The 23471-nt window shown below is 45.9% G+C and overlaps 1 protein-coding gene across 6 annotated transcripts in view; it reads right to left on the bottom strand.

Annotated features, from left to right (window-relative positions):
* SPTBN1 (spectrin beta, non-erythrocytic 1) overlaps window positions 1-23471 on the bottom strand; it is a 116203-nt gene that overhangs the window by 1978 nt on the left and 90754 nt on the right. For all 6 annotated transcript variants that reach the window (XM_038130449.1, XM_038130453.1, XM_038130450.1 and 3 more), the window contains 16 exons: window positions 19811-19957; window positions 18220-18483; window positions 17698-17922; window positions 17499-17588; window positions 16979-17257; window positions 15763-15893; window positions 14259-14463; window positions 13776-14150; window positions 11833-12077; window positions 11344-11482; window positions 10351-10435; window positions 9610-9806; window positions 8500-8606; window positions 7922-7985; window positions 2742-2980; window positions 1328-1501 (listed from right to left, as the gene is read on the bottom strand). In XM_038130449.1, the coding sequence (XP_037986377.1) occupies window positions 1328-1501; window positions 2742-2980; window positions 7922-7985; window positions 8500-8606; window positions 9610-9806; window positions 10351-10435; window positions 11344-11482; window positions 11833-12077; window positions 13776-14150; window positions 14259-14463; window positions 15763-15893; window positions 16979-17257; window positions 17499-17588; window positions 17698-17922; window positions 18220-18483; window positions 19811-19957 (2966 nt within the window). The remainder of the gene's footprint in view (window positions 1-1327; window positions 1502-2741; window positions 2981-7921; window positions 7986-8499; window positions 8607-9609; window positions 9807-10350; window positions 10436-11343; window positions 11483-11832; window positions 12078-13775; window positions 14151-14258; window positions 14464-15762; window positions 15894-16978; window positions 17258-17498; window positions 17589-17697; window positions 17923-18219; window positions 18484-19810; window positions 19958-23471) is intronic.

Here is a 23471-nt window from a genome sequence, read left to right as displayed (position 1 = left end):
GCAGCACCCGGAGTTTTCATGGCTTCTGTGAAATCCTGCAAAATTGTGCAGCTGCTCTGCTCTTGTAGCTATGGTGGTGCTGCCTCAAGGTCCTGGTCTGAGTTTTAGTGATGAGCAGCTGCCTCTCCTCGCAGTGAAGGCCAGAGTGTCCCTTCTGTTTGACTCCTGTGATTTTACTCAGGTGGTTTAAATGGGATACATTTAACAATGTATGTGATGGTGCAAAGAAATGAAAAAAAACCAACTGAATATCACCAGAACAAGCAGGAGGTAGGGGCAGCAGGAGCTCTGCTGCAGGTTTCCCCATCTTTCCCAACAAAAAGCAAGCATTTTAACAACTCTTTATGAAATGAAATTAAGGATTAAATAGTAAAATAACAGTGCTTGAGTAAGGGAAATATCTAGATGCAAGTAACCGAGGGGCCTGATGCAGGTGATGGAGCACTGGTTAAAAAGGGCAGTTGGTTTTTCTGCTTTGGATTTGGAACAGCATATACTTCCATTAGCAATTCAGAGAGGTTTAAAATAGTCTAAAGGATGAATCACATAGCTGCAGGCCTGTCTTCTAGAAAGGTACATTTCCCTAAATATTTGCTATATATTTCCACATATATTTTCTATAAAGCAAATTTTCCCCAGATAGGGATTCTCTGATCTTTAGAGGATTCCTGTACCAATATAAAATTATACCACCACCACCCCTGCTCTGCCAAAAAACCCCAAAACACCTGTGTTGGAATGCATGACCCAGTCAGTTCATAAAGAAGTCTTATTTAACAGGATTACCTCACAGCTGTGTAATGATAAATATTTTTTAACTGTTGGCACTAGAAGATTGTTCAGTAAACCAAAGATTTTCTCAAGGAAAAGCCTTTTTTCAACTTTTAAGCAACAGGTCTTTCACATTTTGAGTGAAATGGTCTGGTAACTATATGTTCCAGACCTGAATATGTGAGATGTGTTCAGTGTCTCCTAAGTTCATACTGAAGAAATTAAACAAGAGGCTTGATTTGGAAAAGAGCAGAACCACAATCACTGCTCTCCACCAGTTCCAGTGGGAGCAGCTGAAAACCCAGCACTGTGAAATGCAGGCCCCCAGCTGCAGGCACACACATCTGGTCTTGTCCCAAATGAAAGTGCTCTGATTGCTGCGGCACTGTCCTGTGCTTGCTCGCTCTGATGAACAGACCACAGCTCAGGGATAGAAAGAGCTTGCTCAGAAAAGCAGGTGCTGCAGTTGGCATTCATGGTCAGTTCCTGGGCTGGGTTTCCCAGTGAACACACCCACCGTGGCTTTCCCCAAGGGCACACACTGCCCCAGGTTTACCTGAGCTTGAACACATGCTTCTTCTTTTTGTAATCGACCGCTACTTCACAGACTGCGTCCTTCAAGCTGACGGGGATCTCGTTGTGGTAAGGGATGCCAGAAGCAGCAGCTTTTGAGTCCTTGTAGAAGCCCATCTCTTGGTTGTTTATGACACAGTACACGTTATGCCATGACCTTTGAGACATGGGAAACAACAAGAGCAGTTATAAATCCAGTGCTCTCACCTGCAGAACTGGAGAAACCAAACGTCATTACTTCTGTAAGTTAATGGAGATTGGTTGTGTGAGGATGTGAACACAGCCTATGCTGTCCCATGAACTGCAGACAAGGAATTCTTTCATGGAAGTCCAGCTTCAAGACAAAAGCCAAAGAGAACCAAGATTCCCAGAGCTGCCTGTGACAGCACATCAGCCTGTCCTCACAGTGGGAGGACTGTTTGGCAGACTGGGTACTTTGCATTCTTGAGACAGAAAATGATTTGACCTTTTAATGGCAGTGCTGTGTTGTAGAAGGAATTCTCACTGTGCTGCAAAATGATGAATGGAACGAACTGTGTGTGAAATCCTTGACTGACACAAATACTCTCAGTGGCATCATCCGCCTCATTCTCTAATAGAACTGTGAAAATTAACAATTACTGGAAATAGGAATACCCAGACACTGGTACTGGTGGCTGTCACTGCCTCAAAGTGTTGTCTGGTGCGAACAACTCCAGTGGCACAAAAATCCTGGTACTGCTGTACTCATTTGAAATCTCAGCTCTGCCAAGTGCTTTGGCTCCTACCAAATCCCACAGATGTTGCTGCAGCTCAGCATTTGCTGTGAACATTTCTCTTGTCAGCCAAGTCATAAATCTGGTTTCAAGAGCTGTCTCAGGTCACGAAGGACCTCAGTCAGCTTTTTCAGCACAGACAAATCTCAAAGTTCTGCCTGTTTGAGACCTGCAGGACATTCCTTGGGAATGGAATTGACTGTGGTGCACCAATCGTCCTCTGTTCATACTGAACAGATTACAGAGTAGGTGGAAAGTGGTAATGTGCAAATAGAAAATGTCAGAAGAATATGAACATTTCTAGTCTCACACCTACGTGGTTTTCTTTTCTTGTGGTAACGTACAACTTGAGAGATCTGGAATCAAATCCCATACTGCCACAAATCCATCATGTGTACTGGGAAAGTCATGGTATCTCTCTGCCTCAGTTTTCCACCTGAGAAATGTGGCTGACACTGCCTTTTGTACCAAATATCTTCAGACTGCAGTTCCCCACGTGCAATGTTCAGCCCTGCAGCCCCACCCTACAGCAACAGGAGCCTGGCAGGTCTCTGGGAGCCGAGAGAAGGCTGGAGATGGTTGTGTGCCATCTTGGGCAGAGCCCTGGGCTGCCCTGCCTGTGTTCCACATCGGGCACTGTACCTGCTGGAGGCTTTCTTGCTGTGTGTCTCCCACTCGTGCTTGCGGTGTAAGAAGCCCTCCATCTGGGCTGAGGGGATCTCCTGCGTTTTGGCCGGGAGGGTTGCAGCAGTCTGAGCCTGAACGCCGCTCTTGGCTTTGCGGTCGGACGTCGGGGAAGGAATGGGACTGGACTCTTTGGAACTCGTCCTCTGTTCTGCAGCTCCATTGACCATTTCGTTGGTTTCTGCAGTTTCTGCCACCTAGGAACAGTGGAGAACACGTTCAGCCAGAAGCCCCCAGCACTGAGGCGTTCTGCAGTTAATCTGTCTCCCTGCACAACGTGGCTGTGTATAAACTTTGCCTGGACAATGACACAGGCCTGTAAATTCTTTCTCGCACTCCATGGAGACACAGGAGGCCAAGGAAATTAGAAGGTAGGAATGGATTAGTACCCATTTTATAGGTGGAGAGACGGGAAAATAAAAGCAGCTGAACATCAGTGTGAATTTTACTGTGCTTTGCTCTGCTGGTCAATTCTTTTATATATTGTTATTCCTAGAATGAGAGCATTTAATTCTGTTGCTAAGTACTCAAATGTTTGGAACAGTAACAATCACACTTTCTGCAAACCTAGAGGAACAGTAGAAGTTATACACATCAGCCACCTTAAGTACATTTATGGCATTACTGGGGCATTAAAGGTCCATAAAAGGTATTAACTATGAGTCAGCAGAGAAAGATGTCACAATCGCCCAGGAGCATTTACAAAAATGTGTGCAATTGATTTGTTTCTGTAAAAGCTCCTTTCCCGCTTTCCCCGTTCCCCTAGTGACACAACAAAATCAAAACATGCAGAAATTAGAAAGATTACACCATGCATCTCCACCATCCCAGTTAGGATATTGGATCGTAAAGACAAGGGGAATGAGGTCACGTGTCAATCGATCGAGGTCTGGTTCAGACTGGCGTTATTAGGTGGATTGGATTTTGGTTAAAGGAACTGAAAACCACCACAGTCACACAGCATCACACAGCTATTTACCCCCAAACAAAGACAGAACCAAGGCCTTGCCCATCACTTGCTTTGTTGGTCGCGTTGCCTGGCGCCCTGGGATCGATAGCCTAGAGAGCAGCCGTGTTTCCAGCAGCTCTCACTGGTCAAGCTGGCGACGTCTTCAGGAGCCATTCATCCAAAAATCATTTAAATTGGAATCCTAATGGCTATAAGCTTTTGAAATGCAGCTTGGTCCCAGTTTTTTTTTTTTTCTTGTACCATTACTTTGACGTGTAGAGCCGTTGGTAGCAGCTCAGGAGTTACACAACCAGTGTGTAGTATTATTATTAGCAAGTTACTAAAGCTCAGTGCTGCTAATGCTCTAGTAGATTACAAACATTCTGGACTGGTTTTATGCAGACAAGCAGGTTTTTGTGAATGGCACAATAATTAGACATTCCTACTTCTGCACATGGCCTGGACAAATCAAAAGCAGCCAAATTATTATGCAACAAACTCAATTTTGCCACTGATTGCTAGAACTTCTTATACCTGCCCAGTATCCATTATTGTGCCTCACACCTTGTACCTCACCATTGGCCTATAAAGATCTGAGTGTCAGCTTGCTCTGACCATGGGAAGGATTGGTTAACTGCCTTTAGCAACCTAAACCTCCAGAGTACAGACACTACGCCCTTAAACAGGGAGAGAATCACAGCTCACATTGCACTTCAGTCAGATCTGGTTTACCCTGTCCCTAAAGACACATAGCCTTACACTGCTCCTTCACAATTAGGATCAATCTAAGCCATCAACCCTCACTACTTGTACCCCAATCTCAAATTATAACAAAACGTTGCATTAAAGCAGGGGAGAGGGTAAATAGATGAGGCTGAAGTTTATCCAAACACGGCCAGAACACAGGTAGTGGAATGAACAACCCCTGAGTCACCATTCGTCACCCATGTCAACCACCCATGGCCAACAGAGCCCTTCAAGAACAAGGAGAGCCATTTGCACACCTTCCTGTCCAGTGACAGCTCCTGAACCTCAAACTCCTCTTTGCTGCTGGCTAGAGCCCTGTCTGATGGACCTGACACATCTTACCAGCACTGAGGAATCACACAGCCCACGGGAACTTGTCTCCACAACTTAAATAAACTCCCCAGAAATACCTGGCCCCTGCACTGACACAGAAAGCAGTGCATTTGCTGGAGCAGTACCAGCCAGATGCGAAAACAGGGCTGCTTTGGGGGTACCTAGAATGCCTAATCTGAGGTAAACCAGACCAGTTTCAAACCAGCAGCCACTGCACAGCTGCTCAACAGATTTTATGGGAAATAATATGGAATTCAGTGCTGCAGCCCTGTGGCTTTGAAAAGCAACTTTAATTACATCATCAGACCTGCACCTTCTACGTCAAATTCTACCAGTTGTAAAAGGGCTATGAAAAGCTTTTCTGATGCTCTTTCAGGTTTTATTTCCTTTCACGTGTTATCTACAATTAACAGAAAACAAGCAAAATAAATCATGAACAGCTCTGCGAAGGATGTGCCACGAAAACGGAGAAAAAACAGGAGCTGAACACACTTTAATGGAAACATGCGTGGGGCATGCGGAGACAACGCCACGGAGGACAAACAGCAACAGCAAACTCCTGTTACAATACCACAGCTCTCGTGTACATGATACAGTTCTCTCAGTGGGGCCTGAGGGGTTAGTTGGAAGTGCTTTAGTGGCTACAGGCTACTCTGGAAATCTTTAAAGCAGGACTGGGACATGCAACAAGACAGGTGGTGACAATGACACAGGTGCCCCTTGTTTGCTTGAAGCAACATCTGCTCAGTTCATCGACTCAAGGCTCTGCCCCACGGCTGAAGAACCAGATGATTTGCCTGGTTCAGATGCAAAGAGATGCCAAGCTCTAGTCTGTTCTGTCAAAAGAACCTTGCTAATGCCTTCAGCCAGGCCCACAGGCTGCAATAAATAGGTGAAATCCTACTCTTCTAGTGCCTGAAATGATGACCTTAATCAATGACTTACTTTTTCTTCATCATCATAAAAGCGGAAATTTTACGTAAGTGTACTAATACAAATTTTAAAAATCTATCTCTATAAATTCCTTCTACAGACTACTTTTTTCACCAAAATACATGTGAAGGCTCTGCAGATGGTGGAGTCTGAAGCTACAGCTATCCCGCCCTGGGAACTGACACACTTTTGAGGCACAGGACAGCAACCAGAGCATCCCCATAAATTCATATGGAATTTTTAAAAGCATTAAGAAGCTATATGTTGTTATCCTGACAAAAGAAAAAAAAAAACAAAAACAAAACATGCATCATGAAGTGGAAAGACAAAAGTACAGTTACTGAAGCACATCCTTTCAATCACCGCTCTCAGCTCACAAGCTCAGCCCACACAGAACAATCCAGCTGCACTGCTCAGCCAGTTGTCAGAAACCAAAATTCTGACCAACAGCAGCACATCTTGTGCCTCACTGACACAGCTCTGTACACCCAAGGTATCGCAACACAGGACTCAACAAACTGAGCTCGGAAGTTCTCACGGAAGACTGAAGTGCAGATGGCAAAGATGAACATGGAAATGCATCGTGTAGCATGGCAATAAAATAAAATTTCAAAAGAAGCAAACAGGTGATGTATAAGGCTGTGCTAACCAACAAGATGATTATCTGGGATGTGCTTGAAGATCACCTCACATTCCCTGCCACAACTGTAGAGAATTTATAAACATTAGAATGTACAACAGCTCACTTCAGGACTGAATGCTAAAGAAGAACCAAAAGGTTTTATTTCCAGAAAGAGAAAGGAACCGCGGTGTTCTGGGCAGCATTGGCAGAGTCTGTGTGCAAACTCTGACCTAACTAGGATGGGCTTCTTAAAGCCAAACTTGTGCTGAAAGGCATTTCCTGCCAGAGCCCTCGGCTGGGACTCGTGTTTGCTCTGCAGCACTGTAAGAGCCCTGATATCCACAGATCCCAGCCTGCCAGGAGCCTTTCCTGCACGGAGTGTGACCCCAGAGAGCCAGGCTCAGCAACAAAGAGAAGCGTCCTTTCACTCAAAGCTTTAACTGAAACAAGGAGGCTCTGCAGGAAGGGGTGGGGAGGAGAGCCAGATTCAGCTCCCGTGCTGCATTAACTCCAGAGACATTTACTGGCGTTGTCATGGCTGCACGTGAGGATTCTTGGCATGCATCCTGACTCCACTGGGACACCCCCTGTCAAGAAGCAAGTAAGGCATGGAGCATTCAGCCTGCACCTATGTAAAATAAAGAGCTGGGATCTTAGACAGTGTATTTTATTTAGTTTTTAAAGGAAAGCATCACATCCTCTCCCCAAGGGGTTACACCCTACTCTCATTTACACCCCTGCCTCTCTGGTGCCCAGAAATAAAATTGCTGTAGTGCCATCTGGACAGGACTGGGGCCAAATGGGGCCCCAACACAGCAAGATCACGACTCTGCACGAGGACTAAGCTCCCAGATAAATCTAGATACTGTTTTTTTGAATGGTTTATTTCACGTTTATTTGTCTCCGCAGTCAATGAGTCCATTCTGCATGGAATGTTATACAAACTAACCTTAAGGCTTTTATTTGTCCACAGTCACACTCCCCCCCTCCCAGCCCTTCCTGCCCAGCTCACTCATGTGGATTATCTTTGGCCTGGTACATAACTCTTGCTAATGCAGCTGATTTAATAAAGTTGCCGTGCTGAGACCTGTTAGTATAACTCGATGCGTCATACCTGTCAGGTCCTAGTGCTCTTCTTCATTAGGATGTAATCTCATTACATCTCAATTACTCATATAAAGGACGCTTTCGCTGGAAAATCTTAATACTATTAGCGACATGAAAAACTCACAGTAAATAACATGAAATAAATGTGTCACCTTAAAGCAACTGAGTGTCAGTGGGGAGATTCAAATAAACAAAGATTAAAGTGAAGCAAATATATGTCCAAGGGGCTGCTAATTAAATAAAAGTCAACTGATGGGAAGGAAGAGAAAAGCAGCAGGGAAATCTGAAGCCAAAAGATTAAACCAGTACCAGTAAACCATACTGAAAAAAGGTTTCTGTTGCTGCAAGTGATTCTGTGGGTCACAGTCCAGACCACGAGCGGTCATTGGCTGTCCGTCTGCTAATAAAGTTTTTGTAGTTTTGGTAGGTTTGGGAGCGGTAACTAACCCGTGGAGATTCCTGGTCTGAGGGCAAACCGTTTTGGGAAACTTGTTCTCCTTTTGTCCCATCCCTGTTGGAGAGAGGAAGAAGAAAAGAAATTGTATAAGGTTCTTGGAAGTCATCCACCTTGCTCAACAAAATGAGATTTTCTTACAGAATATTAATTTAAGAAATCCAAGTATGTTCCTAAAATCCTCAGGCCCAGTGTGAGGTGAGATTTAACCAGACTTTACTGACAGTTACCTTATAAATAAACCTCCTCCTATCACATAAGCAATTAAATAAACGGCTTAAAATCTGTACACGATGCTCATTAAAGAAAAAAGCCAAGTTGGTTCAGAAACTGCAATTCATTGCCCGGGGACAAAAGCAGCATTCCCATTTTTGGGCCAGGGATGCCTCAGCAGTGACAGCTGGAAAATGGGAACCTGGCACGGAATTCAGGGGTTCGGGAGAGGTCCTGTCTCCATAAACAACCAAGCCTTTTAACAAGGGTCATGTTACAAACCCATACAGCCTCCTCTCCTTTAACAGCACATTTTCAGCCCAAGGGTTCCCCAAGGGAAGTGCAGAGTCCAGCTCACCATTGCTGCTGGGAGTCTCCATCCTCTGCAACCTTGGGCTCCGGAGTGGGCGGCTGCCTCTTCCGCTCCTCCTCCTCTTGCTGCCGACGCACTTCCAGCAGTTCCAGCTGGGAGAGGAAACATTTTTCATTTAAAATCGTTGCTCATTTTTTGTGGGGTGTTCTAGAAACTACCAACAACTCTGTATGTTTTTCTGAAACATTACTGAAATTAAAGTGAATGGGGATAAAACTGGAAGGCATCAGTCTTTAAAAGCATTTGTGGTACTGAATTTGTTAGGGAGGGCATCAGCATCAGACCCTCTGACAGCAGCTCTCCACTGGCCATGTCTATTTTCCAACTCATTCTATTAGAACAAAACCCAGACAAACAAGAAAACAGCCCAAGTTATTAAAATATCCAGAAGTGACATCTTCTTGTCTGCTTGCCAAACACAGAAATAAAACGTTTCCTGTCTGAATCCCTGAAATCACCCATCTCCATAAAACCAGCCTGATTTGTGAAGATGCTGAGAAACTTCAATTCCTTTTGTCTGCAGCTGTGACACTCAAGTGTGTGTGAAAACCCAGGCCACTTCAACTGTAGTGTCTAAAGCCAAATTGTTCTCCAAATATGGTGAAATACTCTCCAAGCATTAATGACTGGCACTGCAGTTGTGTTCAAATTGGGGTTTGGGGATTTTTTTGCTCATTTTGTCTTCCTAGGGGACAATACAGCCTTGCACTGGAGAAGTCACAACACAACAAACATCATTGTCATTGCCCCCTTTCCACCACTGTCACCTTTAACCAAAAATAACTGGCCAACCAGTAAAGCAGAAGGCTGGAGCAAACTGTTCAGCTCAGAAATTTCCTTCTGGGTCATCACTCCCAGGCCTGAGACAGCTCCTGCTGACTCTTAAGGTCATTTATCTTTTAGGCTTTTTCCTTGCAGATTGTTGAGTTCAAATTAACCAGAGAGGGTTTTTTAGTATGGCTGGAAATAGGGAACTTCAGGCTCTGTGTGGCTGGCTGGGGTCGATCAACAAACAACCAAAAATGGAGATCAAGTTGGTGATGCTGGGAGTTGTTCCAAAGCACCAGGAATGGCCAGGGAGGTTCAGACACTCACCGTGGTCAGTCTCTCCAGCGCTGCAAACCTCTCGTCCCAGGTAGCTGCAGATTTCTCAAACGCTTCGTGCCGCTTGATTAATTTCTCCACCTCATCCACGCTCTGCCCTATTTCACGACTGGACAGGTAGGGCTCCTGTCCCAGCAGCCAGGCCTCAGCCACACTTGCATCTCTGGAGAACTGGTGCACCTCCAAAACTGAGCAGAGAGGGCACAGGGGTCAGTGCCATTAGTGTCACAAAGAAGAGCATCGTGGAGTCATCAGGCAGCTTTGGGATTTACCTAAACCAGCTCAGGGAACAAAGTACATGCACTTGGCTAAGTGCTCCCCTTAGACAAGTTCAGTGAAACTGGTCACTGAAAAGACTGACATTTCTCCTATTGGCTTTGCTTTAGGAGAAATGCAAGTTTCATTTTGCAAATTTAGTGTGGTGTTTTTGTTCTAATCTGCTGTAACCTAATTCAGCATAGAAATTGGAATGTGACACCTGCAAATACAGTAGAGCTAGTGCACCGAGCTCCAAATTTGATCATATAGAGCAAGACCTTTGATGTGGGTTTCTTGGTTTCAAATTCATTATTTAACAACAAACAGGTGTGAACCTTGCTGCTATTCCAGCACAAACACATTTCCAAGCACTGTAACAGAAAAGTGAGGAGCTGCAGGTTTTTTTCACTGCTCAGAAAGGCACAATGAAGTCAGATAAGGCCCAGCCCAAAAGAAATCCAAGGGTGTCCTTACTCAGTCTCAGCCACTCCCATCTGTCTTCCCATTTGTCAATCATTTCTTTTCTCTTTTCTGTCAGCTGCAGGAGCTTTTCCTTGATCTGGATGGAGAGCAGAGAGCAGGGGTGTTACACAAGCACCAGGCAGCAGTTCCCCCCAACCCTGCACTGACAGACACTGCACAAATTCCTCAGGAAGTGACTTCACCGTGCACACAACAGCTGTTTTTCTCTTCCAAGTATAAATAAATGTGACATTTCCATTAAAATATCACATTTGCATAAGCATTCAGTGTCTGTTAAAAGCTACAGCACACAGAGTATTTGATAAAAGGGTGTAATGGGCAAACAAATGTAAATAGTGCAATCAGGCATTGAATCTTCTGCCCTTTTCCAGTGAATAATGCAAAATAATAATAAGAATGCTGTTCAGGACTGTTGCAGAAGCTGTCCCCTTCCTGAGAGGGAAGTGCCTCACAATGTTTGGTTACCCTCCCTTCCCCAAAGGGAGGCAGGAGAAGCAAGGGCTGAGCCTCTGTCCTGTGGCCTAGACGCCTCAGAAAATAAACCAAGGCTTTCAGCAGTTGGATATGGTTCTCTTAATATTCCTTGAATGTAGTCCCTACACAACAAACATTTTCCTGCTCATTCCCCTAGCAGGCCTCTCCACAGCATTCCCTTTCCCTTCAGGAAGTTCAGGCTGTCTCACAGCTGCCTTGGCCCTTGCTCAAGGAAGACACCTTTCCATCCCAGAGGCATTCTCTGCAGAATAGAATGCAGCAACTTCTTTGCATTTTCTGGGCTGAAAATGACACTTTAAATCTCGATGTCACCTCTGTTACCCACCATGAATTGCAAGAGTGAAGTTGTACCCTGATTTCCCAACAGCACATAAGAGCACTAGTCCCTAAGGTGACACTTGTCATTATTCCTCTGTGGGTGACACAGGGCAGGTTTCTCCCTTGTAAAGAACCCCAGGAGCCCATGGCTGTATGCAGGGAGCACGGTACCTCCTCAGATGCATAGTGTTTCCTGGCCAGCAGAGACTTGCCAAGCTCAATGCACGTAGTGAAGCTGTCATTTCGGGCATCAATTTCTGCTTTGATCCCCTGGTGATTGTTCATGAGCAGTTCCACAGATGAAACATCCCTAAAATGACCAGAAACACAGATTTCGGATTCAACAGCTGCTACATTTTTAAAACTGACCCACAACTCCATATGGAAAAAATTGATTCCTAGATTGTCTTTGTAGTTCAGGAAGCCTTTCCCAAGGAGCAGCACCATTCTGGCCTGAATCAGAGATCAAATAACCCCAGCGTGAGACCAGATCTCTCTGGGTACAATTTTCCATGGCAATTATTCCAGCAGCCACCCACACGAGCAAGTTGCTGCAGCAGCAGGCTCTGAAAGCCACTCTCAGTGATACTGAGCCCTACAGATGTTCCTCAGGTGACCCGCAGCCTTATCTTGGGATGGAGAAGGGATGCCTTGCGCTACCTTGGCTTTTCCTGGGCTTCTATCTGCCGGATAACGTCTTCCATCCAGAGCATGAGATCCCGAACCATGCTGAAGAAGCGGAATTTGTCTCCTGTGTCCACCAGCCTCACCCTGCGGCCCTCGCAGGCATCCAGCAGTGCCTTCCATGCCTCCAGGACCTCGTTTTCCCTCTTCTGGATGTCATCGGCCTTGTCCCCGGCGTAGGCAGCCTGGAGGCGCGCTGCATCCTCCTGCAGCTGTCGCACCTGCAGCAGGTTGGGAGAGACAAAGCCATCAGTGGGTTTGTGACTCCTGAGTCACAAATACAGGGACATTTCTCTGCTAATTCATCACCTGAGGGGCTATCTAAAGTCACTGCAAATGGATTAGGTCTGCTCACACTACAAAGGTCTGTGCTGTTCGTGAGCCAGTATTACCCCCCAGAGAACACTGTAGGGCCAAGGGACCCCCAAAATAGCAAAGATTTGCCACTGCCTGAACTCACTGCGAGACACGGTGCCAAAATCAAGTGTCTGTCAGGGCAAATGGGGACCATTTTCATCATCAAATTCCCTTCCTCTCATACAAGGGACAAAAGCACCTGGGAACTCGGTATCCAAACCACTACTGCAGAGGTCATTTTTCAAAAATGTAGATAATGACTTCAAAGAGAAGAAAACGTGAAAATGTTAAGAACCTTCTACTATTAGAAGTCTTTTCCTTTCAAACACTGTCTTGGGATGGCAAATGCTAATTCCTGACTATTTTCCATATTTTGCAAGCCAGGAAACATTCAATTTGCTTTTGTCTAATAATTAATTTTTTAACATCAAATCAACAGCCTTCTACCTACAGGCACAGAGACCATGCCCCTCTCAAAATGATCCACCTTGGTGCTCTGGCTGTTTCACCCAGAAATTATCCTAAGTGCCTTCCCTACAGCTCTGTGCTGTGATTACATGTTCCTTCACTTGGGTCTTGATTATAATTACCTTTTCGAGAGACTGGGATTGATGTTTTGTGAATGTCTCCCATTTTCTGTATAAAATCTACAGCTTCTGAAAGTAAAACACTTGGAAAATCAAATGCTTGCTCTATCTGCTTTGTTTTAGAGTAAATTGCAACATAACAGAGAATTGGTGGGCAGCTGGGCCATGAAAGCTCTTTCCTGACCTACTGGGATAAATAGAGTCAGTTGTAATTCCTCCATTCCTTAAGCAACTTGTTCCCTTCTCAAATTCTCCTTTTGGCAGCTGAATGTTGTATACTGATTTAGAATCCCCCCTGTGCTGTATGAGCAGATGCCACCTTCTACTTGGCACACCTTAGCTTCAAAATATTCAGAATTGGATCAAGTTTGGATGCTTTTAAAAATCTTAGCCTGAACTGTGGATTTTAAATCTCTTTTGCTCTTAGGACGCACCAAGAAAGGCCATATTTAATTTAGAATGCCGAGGTTCATAACCAAGACAGAGAGCCTCTGTGTAGGTCTTTGCCTCTCAGAAAGGAAAAATAAACAGTGCCTGGCACAAAGGGGTTGATTGGGGCTTTTTGGTGCTTTTAAAAACAAAAAAACCTAAACTGAACAACCAAAATAAAACCAAACCTCAAAAAGCCAACCAGGCTTATACATTCCTTCATATTTTGTACTTTAAATCAATACAGAAGCTCTCTGCCTTTCTCATTTCTTCCTCAATCGAGAACAGGAAACGGAATAACATCCAACAACTGCCAACATGTTCAGAAGCCCGTGTACTTACAGATTGCTACTTTAGATAATCAACTGAATGCAATGACAGAGCAGCAGCCAGACAGATAAGAAAAGGATGCAGGTGGGGTTATTCCCACAGCACTACATGTGGGAAGCAGCTGGCAGCACTCTGTCTCCCAGCCACGGAGGGGCCAAGGGCAGCAGCAAACTCTGCAGCTCAGGCTCCCACACCCACAGTTCACCCACCACGCACCTGGGTGCCCAGGGCCTGGATATCATGCTCAAACGTCGTGTGCATTCTCTGTAGTGTTTCCACTGTGTTTTGGTCTCTACCAAGCTCCTCGGGCAGTTTCTTATGTTTGTCTTGGATACGTCCTAAGATCTCCTTGGCATCGTGGTAAAATTTGTGCAGTTCATAAGAGGCTGCAAGGATTTGTGTTCTCGTGTCAATGAGCTCCAGGAGATCCGCCCAGGCCTCATTGAGTCCGTCCTTCCACTCGGCGATGGTGGCGGCGTCCGAGTGGCCGGAGTTGATGAGTTCATCAGCCATGTGGTTGACGGTATCCACCCGCTCCTGCCCGATGTTCCCGGTGTCCCGGGCGAACTCCCGGAACCGCTCCTGCAGCATCTGGAAGGCACAGCAAGAGCCTCATGCAGCACTGTGGCTACAGAGAGAGCCGAGTGAGCCGAGCCACCCGCTGTGAGCAGCGCCAGAGAGGCCCCTCCAAGGACTCACCGTGACGTGTTCGTAGTCCTGGCCCAGCTCGTGGGACCCCGCCACCACCTCCCTCTCGGCAATCCACTGCTCCAGGTCGTCCACCTCGCGGTTAAGCTGGAACAGCCGGTGCCTCTCGTCCAGCTTGCCCCTCCTCTCCTCTGCGAGGTCCTTCAGGCCCGCGTAGAGCTTGTCCACCTTGGACTGGCGCATGCTGATGCGCTCGCTGGAAAACCAAACAGCGCTGAGTCTGCATTGCCTTTGCAAGCAAAACCCAACGGGGAAAACTGCAAGGAATAAACATCCCTCGAGGTATTTAATCCACAGAATGCACGTCTGCTGCAGCAGGAATTTAACTCGGACATGCTGGACCAATCCTCTCCTAGCAGAGGTGACAGCAATAGCTGGGAACCTTGTCTGTCCTGCACTGTAAACCCCTGGCTTTAGAGAGGGGAGCTGGAATCCAGCTCTCCATTTTTCTGGACACAGATCACACCAGAGTCTTCTCCCAAAGCTACAGGCAGGATCTGAGCTGCTGAGGCAGGGAGCAGTTCCTTCTCAGTTAAACTCTGCTTCAGAGTTCAGCAGCACTCATGGGTTTCTTACCCCTTAAAGCTCAGCATTTGCACAAGGGATGAATATTTCTACTTGCTGTATCTTTTGCCTCTATTTTATCTGAGCCATACAGTGCTGTCAAAGTGCCTTCCATCTGCCTTGTAAAGCTGATGATGTTATTCCAGTACTCAGACAGCTCAGGCAGGAAATCTGCTCTCATCAGAAGCGATCATGACCACAAGAGAGTGCTTTAGAGTTAAATAACAACCTTCCACTGGAGGCAGAGTGTGTCTGGCCTAGGCCAGGGCCACCTTCCAGCCTGTGCAGGCTGAGCAGTTAAATACATCAGCCTCGGAGTCGAATCAGCTTTGGAGCTGAAGCCAGTGGAGAATTCTGTCTGCTGAGCTGCAGCTCTAACAGCAAAATGGTTCTTAAGCTTCCTGAGTTCTCCCTCAGGGAAAGCAATTTATGAAAAGTGAGATAAATTTACCAAAAGTAAGATGTTAATGTGCCCATGTTTAAAACATCTGATTCGAGGCTCTGATTCTGCTGGAATCTCAAAGAGAAGAGGCAGATCTTGGGGAGCACTGCAGAAGGATTAATGACAGTGACCTTCTCTGCTGGACATTAAAGTTGGTTGGAAGAGCAGATCTGGACCTTGGCCTGAGGACTGCTCTGCCTCCTTGAGGTTCAGCAGTGCTGCCAAGACCTGACACTGCAGCCTGCACAGGGGACAGGTACTCCAGATGTCCACAACCACCAGAAATCAGCAGCTACACATACTGATCTGTCTCTGGCCAAATCAGAGTGGTCCAACAGACACCCTGAACCAAGTGAGGCTAAACTCCTCTTCCTCTGTATAAGCCTCTGAGCTACTTACTCTCTGTGGTGGTCTTTGTGTGTCAGAACCACCCAAAGGGACTGAATTGCTAAAAGAACTCATGATCCAATTAAAAATGGCAGTTGATACCTTTCTGGGTGATTATCTGCCACCAAAGTTCTGCTGGTCTTTGAAAGCTGGTGCACAGTTTCAGCATAATCTTCTACAGCTTGTTCCAAAATCTGGTGTTTCTTCAGCATGGACACTGCACTCTGTTCATCCTGTAAGGGTGACAGAAAATGACAGGAAGAATTATAAGGAGCTGCTCCCAAGTACAGCTCAAAGACAAGTCCTTCTGCCAAAGGTATAGCACAGTTGATGTCACAGCAAATAGTACCCCCAGAAAGCAAAATAATGAGTGAAAGAGATAATGCATCAATCCCTCTGGGGTGCAGAACAAAATTATATCAGTTGGGCATTGAGTATGTTGAGTTTCCTCTTCTAGGGGCCTTTTTATGTGTTTGAGCAACACTGGTGCAGGGCTCAGAAACATGGAATAGATTAAATCACAGCACTTGTCAGGCATCTCAACAACAGCATGGGGCAAAGAAAAGAAATCCTACACAGTCCATGCCAATGGGTTCTCCATTAAAGTGTCTGGAGAAGTTCCAATTGAAACTTTTTATGCACTGTTATAGCTAAGAAAATCAGCCTCCTACTCTCAGTGTTAACTGGTATTGTCAATAAATCTTTTCAATACAGAGTGAGCTATTTGCAATAGATAAAAAGAAAACAAGCCATTTTTAATGAGAGACTGAACACCTGTGGAACGTGTTCTCCTGATACAAAGCTGAGCTTTATTTTACCAGGGCAGGAAATGTGGTGCATTTATGTGGATAACAAACAAGCTCCAGCACTAACACCTCCTTGGAAAACAGGAGTTTACATTCTCTTTGTTATGGTGTGAAGCTGGGACTCAAAGCTGATGGTCACTGGAAGTCAAGGCTGGTGACAGTGGTAGCACCTCACTGACCACCAGGCCCTGTTTCACAGCCAGGTGCATTGTGCTGTCATTCAAAACTAACAGAAAACTGGACCTAACTGGACCACACTGGCAATCCTGGCCTTGCAGTGAAGACAGTTGCCCTCTGCAGTGTGAGGATGCTTCCCTGGTCCCATACAGCACAGCCTATCCTGCACACTTTCAAAGATGTCAGAACAGGTAGAAGCCACGATCACTTGAGGCTTCACCAGGAAGTTACATTTGTTTATGTTACCGTTCCATAGCACCACATCTAATTATGTCACCTGCCTCCCTCCAGCAAAGCAATCGAGGCCAAAGTAGTGTCACTGTGGAGCTGCTCACCTTGGCTTTCTCTTCTGACATCATGTAAAGCTCCTGCTCACTCATCCAGGCCTCAGCCTCGGCTGCATCGAAGTAATACTGCTGAGCCCTGTGAGACTCCTCCAGGCGCTTGTGGCGCTTCTCCGTCTCCTCGATGAGGAGGTTCCACAGCTGCTTCAAGTCTGCAAGTCTCTGCTGAATGACTTCAGCATTGGGGCTGCTCTCTGTGATAATGTTCTGGCTCCTCTCAAAAATGTCATCGATGCGAGGCTGGTGACCCTGGATTTCTTTCTGAAGGGTCTGCATGGGAGAAAATTGACTGATGAGACAATGCACAAATGAAAAGAAAATACAAGCCAGGGGTCTTAACTCCAGAGGGGCAGCAAAACACACACCATCTGCTCATGTGGACAACTTGGGGCTGTGCCACCACCTGTGGTCATGCCACAGCACCCATTGTTTTACCCCAAACATTTCCTTCCCAAATTAGTCAGCACTAAGGAGAAATAGCAGGTATGGAGCTCTAACAGCACCTACTTACCTGATTTTTCTTTATTAGTAGCTGCACAGTCTGGAGGTTGTGTCCATGATCAGTAGATGTAGCTATGGGCATCCTCTCTCCGACCCACAACTGAAAGAGAGAGTACACACGATTTCAAGCACCCCTAGATACACTTGGGACAGCAGAAAGAGGTTGGCACACACAAGCTGCAAAAAGCAAGGATTGCTTTGATACTCACAATTTCATCTTCCACATCCCGGTTGAACTGGTGGATCTCTTTGGAGGCCAGCAGGTTGGCCTTTCTCTCATTCAAAGGCTCCAGCAGCTCCAAGAATTTCTTTTCTACAGTAAGGCGTTTGCCATCGACTTCATCTGTGCTCTTGCCCTCTTGGCTCAAAGCCCTTGCCTGGCTTTGCAGCTCCTCTATCTCCTTCTTACGGACATCCATTTGATTCTCCAGCATCTAAACAGAAACATGGCAAAAGGGTGCTGAAAACCAGGATGAAAGCTGTTCATACAATGAGGGCGTATCAACAGCTTCCTCAGAAGGGAGAACAGATGCTGGTCAGTGAGGATTTATCATGTTAATAATTATTGTCTGATTTGTTGCTGGATGAATTTCTTGTTCTTCTTAAAGATACAAGAAAGAATAGGAAGAAAGAAAAGCAGTTCTTTCTTTTCTAAACTGAAAGCCTGCCCTGCTCGTTCCTTTTAGTGCAGGTATCTGCTGCCTGCCTGCTGCACCCCATGTTCTATTTACCTGCTGCTTCTTCAACAGGATGTTGACACTGGTGAGATCTTTTCCGTAGTCATCCGACTGGATTTGGCTCTCCAAACCATTCAGCCACTTATCCAGGTCTGCACAGCTCTGGGTGAAAAGCTCTGCCTTGTTTGCATCGAAGAGACGCTGAGCCTTGGTCTGGGTGGTGGATTCAAGCTCGTCCCACATTTGATGGAGACCTGTCAGCTTCTCCTTCACCACGGCCTCAGTCTCTGGTTTCTCAGCAATGAGCTGCATTCCCTCCTGCAAAGCAAAGAGCAACCAAATGGTACCTCCTTGGGAGCACTCACAGCCCGTTAGGGCAATTATCCTGATTAATAAGCACTCAGGATTTCTCATCTGCTGGCAGCATCAACCACTCATTTTCTATCTCCAATTATCCAGTGACTCCTTCCAGAACATCAGCTCCCAGGTCCCTCTGCTGCCTGGAAGAGGGATTTTTAGCAATGGGAAGGTCAAGCAATGCCTCCTTTCCCTTCTCCATGGCACATGTTCCCCAAAGGGAGCTCCTGGGGCCATGGCTCAGGCAGGATGGAGCAGGGAGCTAGAGCTGCACACACTGCGTTTCCTGAGGCCCCAGCTCCTGGGGGCCAGAGAACCAGAGAACCATGAACACACAGCATAATGCTGGGAGAGTTTGGGAAATATTGTCTCCATTCTAATTATCCCTATCTGTCTCTTCAGCTGGGTGCAGATGGGAATGCTGCCCCCAACCCAGCACATTCCATATGAATGCTAATCCAGGGACTCTGTACAACTCTGTACACGACCCTGGTCCTTTGCTGCAATCTGATTTTTCAGAGGCAAAGGAGAAGGATGTATTAGCATCACTAAAAAGTACTTCCAGTACCAAGAGCAGCCTTCTAATTACACCATTAAAGGGTATTGCTATTTGTAGATCACAGAAAAGCCTCTAATGGGATATGGAGTGCCAAAGTGGGAGAGGAAATGAGCAATTAAGCTAACTTACACTGAACAGAAACCCACTGTCAGAGCTAAAGAGGAGACTCCTCAGTGCTCCAGAGCTGCACAGGAGAAATAGGGGGGAAGTACAGCTCATCACAGCATATTAAGGCTTCAAATAACTTGATACAGAGCTGTGAATCTTAATTAATCACAAAATTGGATGTTCTTTACCTCATGCCCTAATTTTGCATGGGGAAAGGCAGCTTGGCTATAGTTCTGAACGAATGAAAGCCAGCTTAGCAGCACAGAAGAATAAACTCAGCTATTCTCTATATTCTGTTATTTCCCGGGAAGTGCTTCTATTTCATTGGCTCAAATCCCAACACTTGCCCCACTTACCCTTCGGGTATGAAATTCAGGCTCTGCCTTCCTTCTGGCAGATAGGAAGGACTAGACAAAACTGAACTGGCACCTTAGCCAATGTCTTAGATAAAAGACTTTTAACATCAATGAAGAATAAAATGGGTTGGATGGAGACACAATGCACCAGAAATCTCAGCTGTGGGGTGATTTAAGGACCAGTTCTGCAGAGGAACAGATCCCATCTCTGTGCACAACCAGTCTGGACAAAGATAAGGGCATTTTTTGGATGTTCTTTAGCTACCTTTTCAATCTTCTCCAGCCACTCTTTGTTGGATGCAAGCTCTGCCATGAATGCCTGATGCTTCAGCCACTTGCTGTGCAGGTTCCTCGCCTCATCATAGGACATATCCTGGGCTGTGAGCATCTTCTCATTGATCCAGAGGGAGAGCTGGAAAGGAAAATACATGGGGGTGTGAGGAAAGATTCCTGGTGTGAAATAATGCAAAATGCCTCCAGATCAAGGATAAAGAGATGCCTCTACAGAAGAGTTGTGTGAATTCAGAGACTGCTCTTACTCAGGGATTTACTCAGGGTTCAGCCAAGGACCTGCCTCTTTAAAAGTTCAATCCTAGCATCCATCTCCAATACATAAATAAGCCTTGATTCAAGCAGAAAGGAATCACCTCTATGATAAGCTGAATCAAACACACAGGTCCCACCCAGTTCAACTGCAAGAGAAACAGGGACATGTGTAGTATTAATGGTCAGATGGTTTTGTGGAGGTTGTTAGAGATGGTTTTGTACCATTAATTCACAGCACATTTGTACCTTTTCCCCTCAGTCTTTTCTCTGTATAGGTTTACATAAGTAATTTGTTTATTTGTCCAATCTCCAGGAGTGTTTTGGTACTGGAGACTTTCCTTTTCCCATTATATAAAATCCAAGACTGTTTTCTGTCTGATTTTCAGCAAGTACAAAGGCACTGGGGACAATTTCCATATCACCACTAGAGAAAACCAATACTTTAAGAGACAGTTGATTTGCCAAGTGCAAATGGAATGTGAAAATGATCCTAGCAGCCAACATTGCATTTCCTCCCAGGGTGAGTCTGACTGCTTCATCTATCCCTGAGGTGTGGATAAAAACCACATTCTCAGGAATGTTTACAGAATTTGAAAAGGTCCATTTTCTGCATATTTAGAGCGGAAAATGTCAAAACAAATCTCAGCTTGGTTTCTAGAACAGCACTTGGATGAGCAAGCAGCCCAAAAAGGAGAGGAACAGAGGCCTCTGCTGGGTGCTCAGGACACAGGGCAACAAATTCCATTTATCACTCATGAGCCTCTTTTCAACTGCCCCTTAAAATTTCAATTGTCCCTTAAATGCACTCATCCCCAAAAAGGGAAAACTTCTCAGAGCAATGAGAGAAACTCTTCATTAGATCTTCCCATCAAGTCTAAACAGAAAAACGCTCATGTTAGTGAAGAGCTCTGTAGGTAGAAGGTTGCATTAGAACAGGCTACCGTGCTGCTGAACAGTCAAAGTCTACACGGAGATTAAGATATAACCCAGAATTAGTGGTTTTACTCTTGCCTTTCTGGGGAGGGGACAGCTGCTCTGCTCTGCAAATTGCACTGCTTGGCTTTCACTGTTTGCTTTTACTCAGCCACAGCATTAAGGCTTCTGGGGATTTAAAAGTGCTTCCCAAGGAGAGGCTGGATCATTCCTGTTACCAGCTGGGGAAGGCAAGGCAGGGACAGCATGTGGTTCACAGCCAGGGCCTGTTGGGATAAACCCCTCAGAGCACAGAAATGCAGATAAAGTATTTAAGGGCTCACTACTAAAATCTGGTTTTTGCAACCACTACAGGCACTAAAAACCAGTACCTTGAGTGTGAAAGTAGACTTTCAGAAAATAATGCGGTTCCCTAAATTGCCTCAAAATCACACTTGGAGTATTTATTTCTCCAGAAGTTAAGGCCAGGAGAGGATGAGGCTTCCTCCCATCCTTTGCACCTGTACACAAGACCCTGTTCCTGCTCTTGGCTGCCACTCTGCAGTGCCAAGCCTGCAGGAAGGAAGGGAAATGCAGAGACAAATCCCTGTGAGCCTGGGGCAGCAGCGAGGCAAGGGGAAAGGCTCTGAGTCCACTGCACTTCCCAGACTGTGCCAGGAGCCAAGCTGCCAGCCCGTCCTGCAGGGAGGCTCACATGGCAAACCCTGCCAGCACACTCCGGACAGAAACTTCGGAGTGCAGAGTCTTGCCAAGAGCTTTCAACATGTCCCTGGAGAAATGAGCCCAGAGTGCTGGGCCTTCCAAGCACTCAGAGGGAAGGTCAGCTGTAAACTCTTCCCTTGAAGGTGAGCTGAGAAAGAGCAGGAAGTCAAAGAAAACTAAATGGCAACACTTATCACATCTCCTCCACTCAGAATTTTCTGCTGTCACTATTTCGTTCACTTGGCAAATTTATTTTACACATTCATCTTGATGAGTGCAAGAAACAGGCAGAAAAACAGCACCCCAGGACTAACCTGTGACAGTATTTCTGACTCCTCACCACAACAAAATCTGCTGTTTTCCCTCACCTGTGACCCCAGAGGGGAGTTTATCACTGCTGTGAAGGGCTGCTGTGAGGAGCATTATCCCACTGCTCTGGAGTGCCACTGACCCTCCTCCCCAGCTCTGCAGGATGGAGCAAGGGGCAGGAGGCCACACTCAGTGAGGGGGGACAGTGACAATGTGGCTGCCCTGGGAAGGGAAGGGAAGGGAAGGGAAGGGAAGGGAAGGGAAGGGAAGGGAAGGGAAGGGAAGGGAAGGGAAGGGAAGGGAAGGGAAGGGAAGGGAAGGGAAGGGAAGGGAAGGGAAGGGAAGGGCTGCAGAAAACCCTCTGCCTTTCCTCAGGTTACAGACAGATGGGAAACTGTCCCTAAGGCAGCAGAGGGCAGGAAGGCCAAAGGATCATTGCCAGGTGAAATGGGGACTGGCTCAAAGCTGCTCCCTTTTTCTCAGCTTCACAGGCAGTGCTAAGGAAAAAGCCAAGGGGGAGGTGTTGCCTTGGCTCCCTTCCACCCCACAGGACAGTGCTGCTTCACCACAAACCCTCCAGCCCAAAGGAGGTGTCAGCAGGCTCCACACTGACGTAAATTTTAAGTTTTGTCAGGAAACGGCCCTTCAATTATCACCAAAGTTAATGTGAGAATTAGAGAAATCCCTGACATTTGGGTAATTGTAAGCTTGTCTTTGAACTGTGCAGTCGAGACATCCATGTTTTAGTGGCTGGAGAGAAACAAGGGAGAGAAAAGGCATTCAGGCAGGCAACACTAGAGCTTTTATGCTTTCCTTTTTCTTCCAGTGATATAGGGGGAATGACCAGATCCTAGGGAACACTCCCACACTGACACTGAGGCCAGGAGAGCCCTGAGAGCCAGGGGATCTTTGAACCAGAGCTGTCACAGAGGAAGGAAGAAGCTGTTGCTAATAACAGCAGATTTTTTGCTAATCTGTCATGTTTTAACTACCAAGGAAAAAGCAATTGAAGGCAAGCTCATGGACAGCTTATGCAATACTGGGAAATAGATTGAATCCAGGCAACCAAGCAGCAAATATCACTTCCCCAGTTTCTGATCAAAACCTCACATGCAAAGCTCGTTATCTGCCAGTACTCCATGAAATAACCTGACAATTACTTGATTAATTCCTTGTGCTAGGAACAAGAGTATTCTAAACTTTAAAATGTTGTCTTCAGTGTAAACAGTCCATGTAAGTGATTAGAAAATCTGGAAAGAATTTCTTTTTTCAAATGTTATAATACTTAACAATTTCAAACACATGTAAACCATCAGGTAAATCACACATGAATGACACAGCTTAATCTCGCTCCTTTTTTATTCTTAACCTCCTATTCTTCTGACGAATGTTTGCTAGAAATCACTTGAAATCCCCTGCATCAGGCCACAAACATC

The sequence above is a fragment of the Motacilla alba genome, chromosome 3 (genome assembly GCF_015832195.1).
Source record: "Motacilla alba alba isolate MOTALB_02 chromosome 3, Motacilla_alba_V1.0_pri, whole genome shotgun sequence".
NCBI classification, from domain to species: domain Eukaryota; kingdom Metazoa; phylum Chordata; class Aves; order Passeriformes; family Motacillidae; genus Motacilla; species Motacilla alba.
This window is presented reverse-complemented; position numbering and strand designations above follow the sequence as displayed.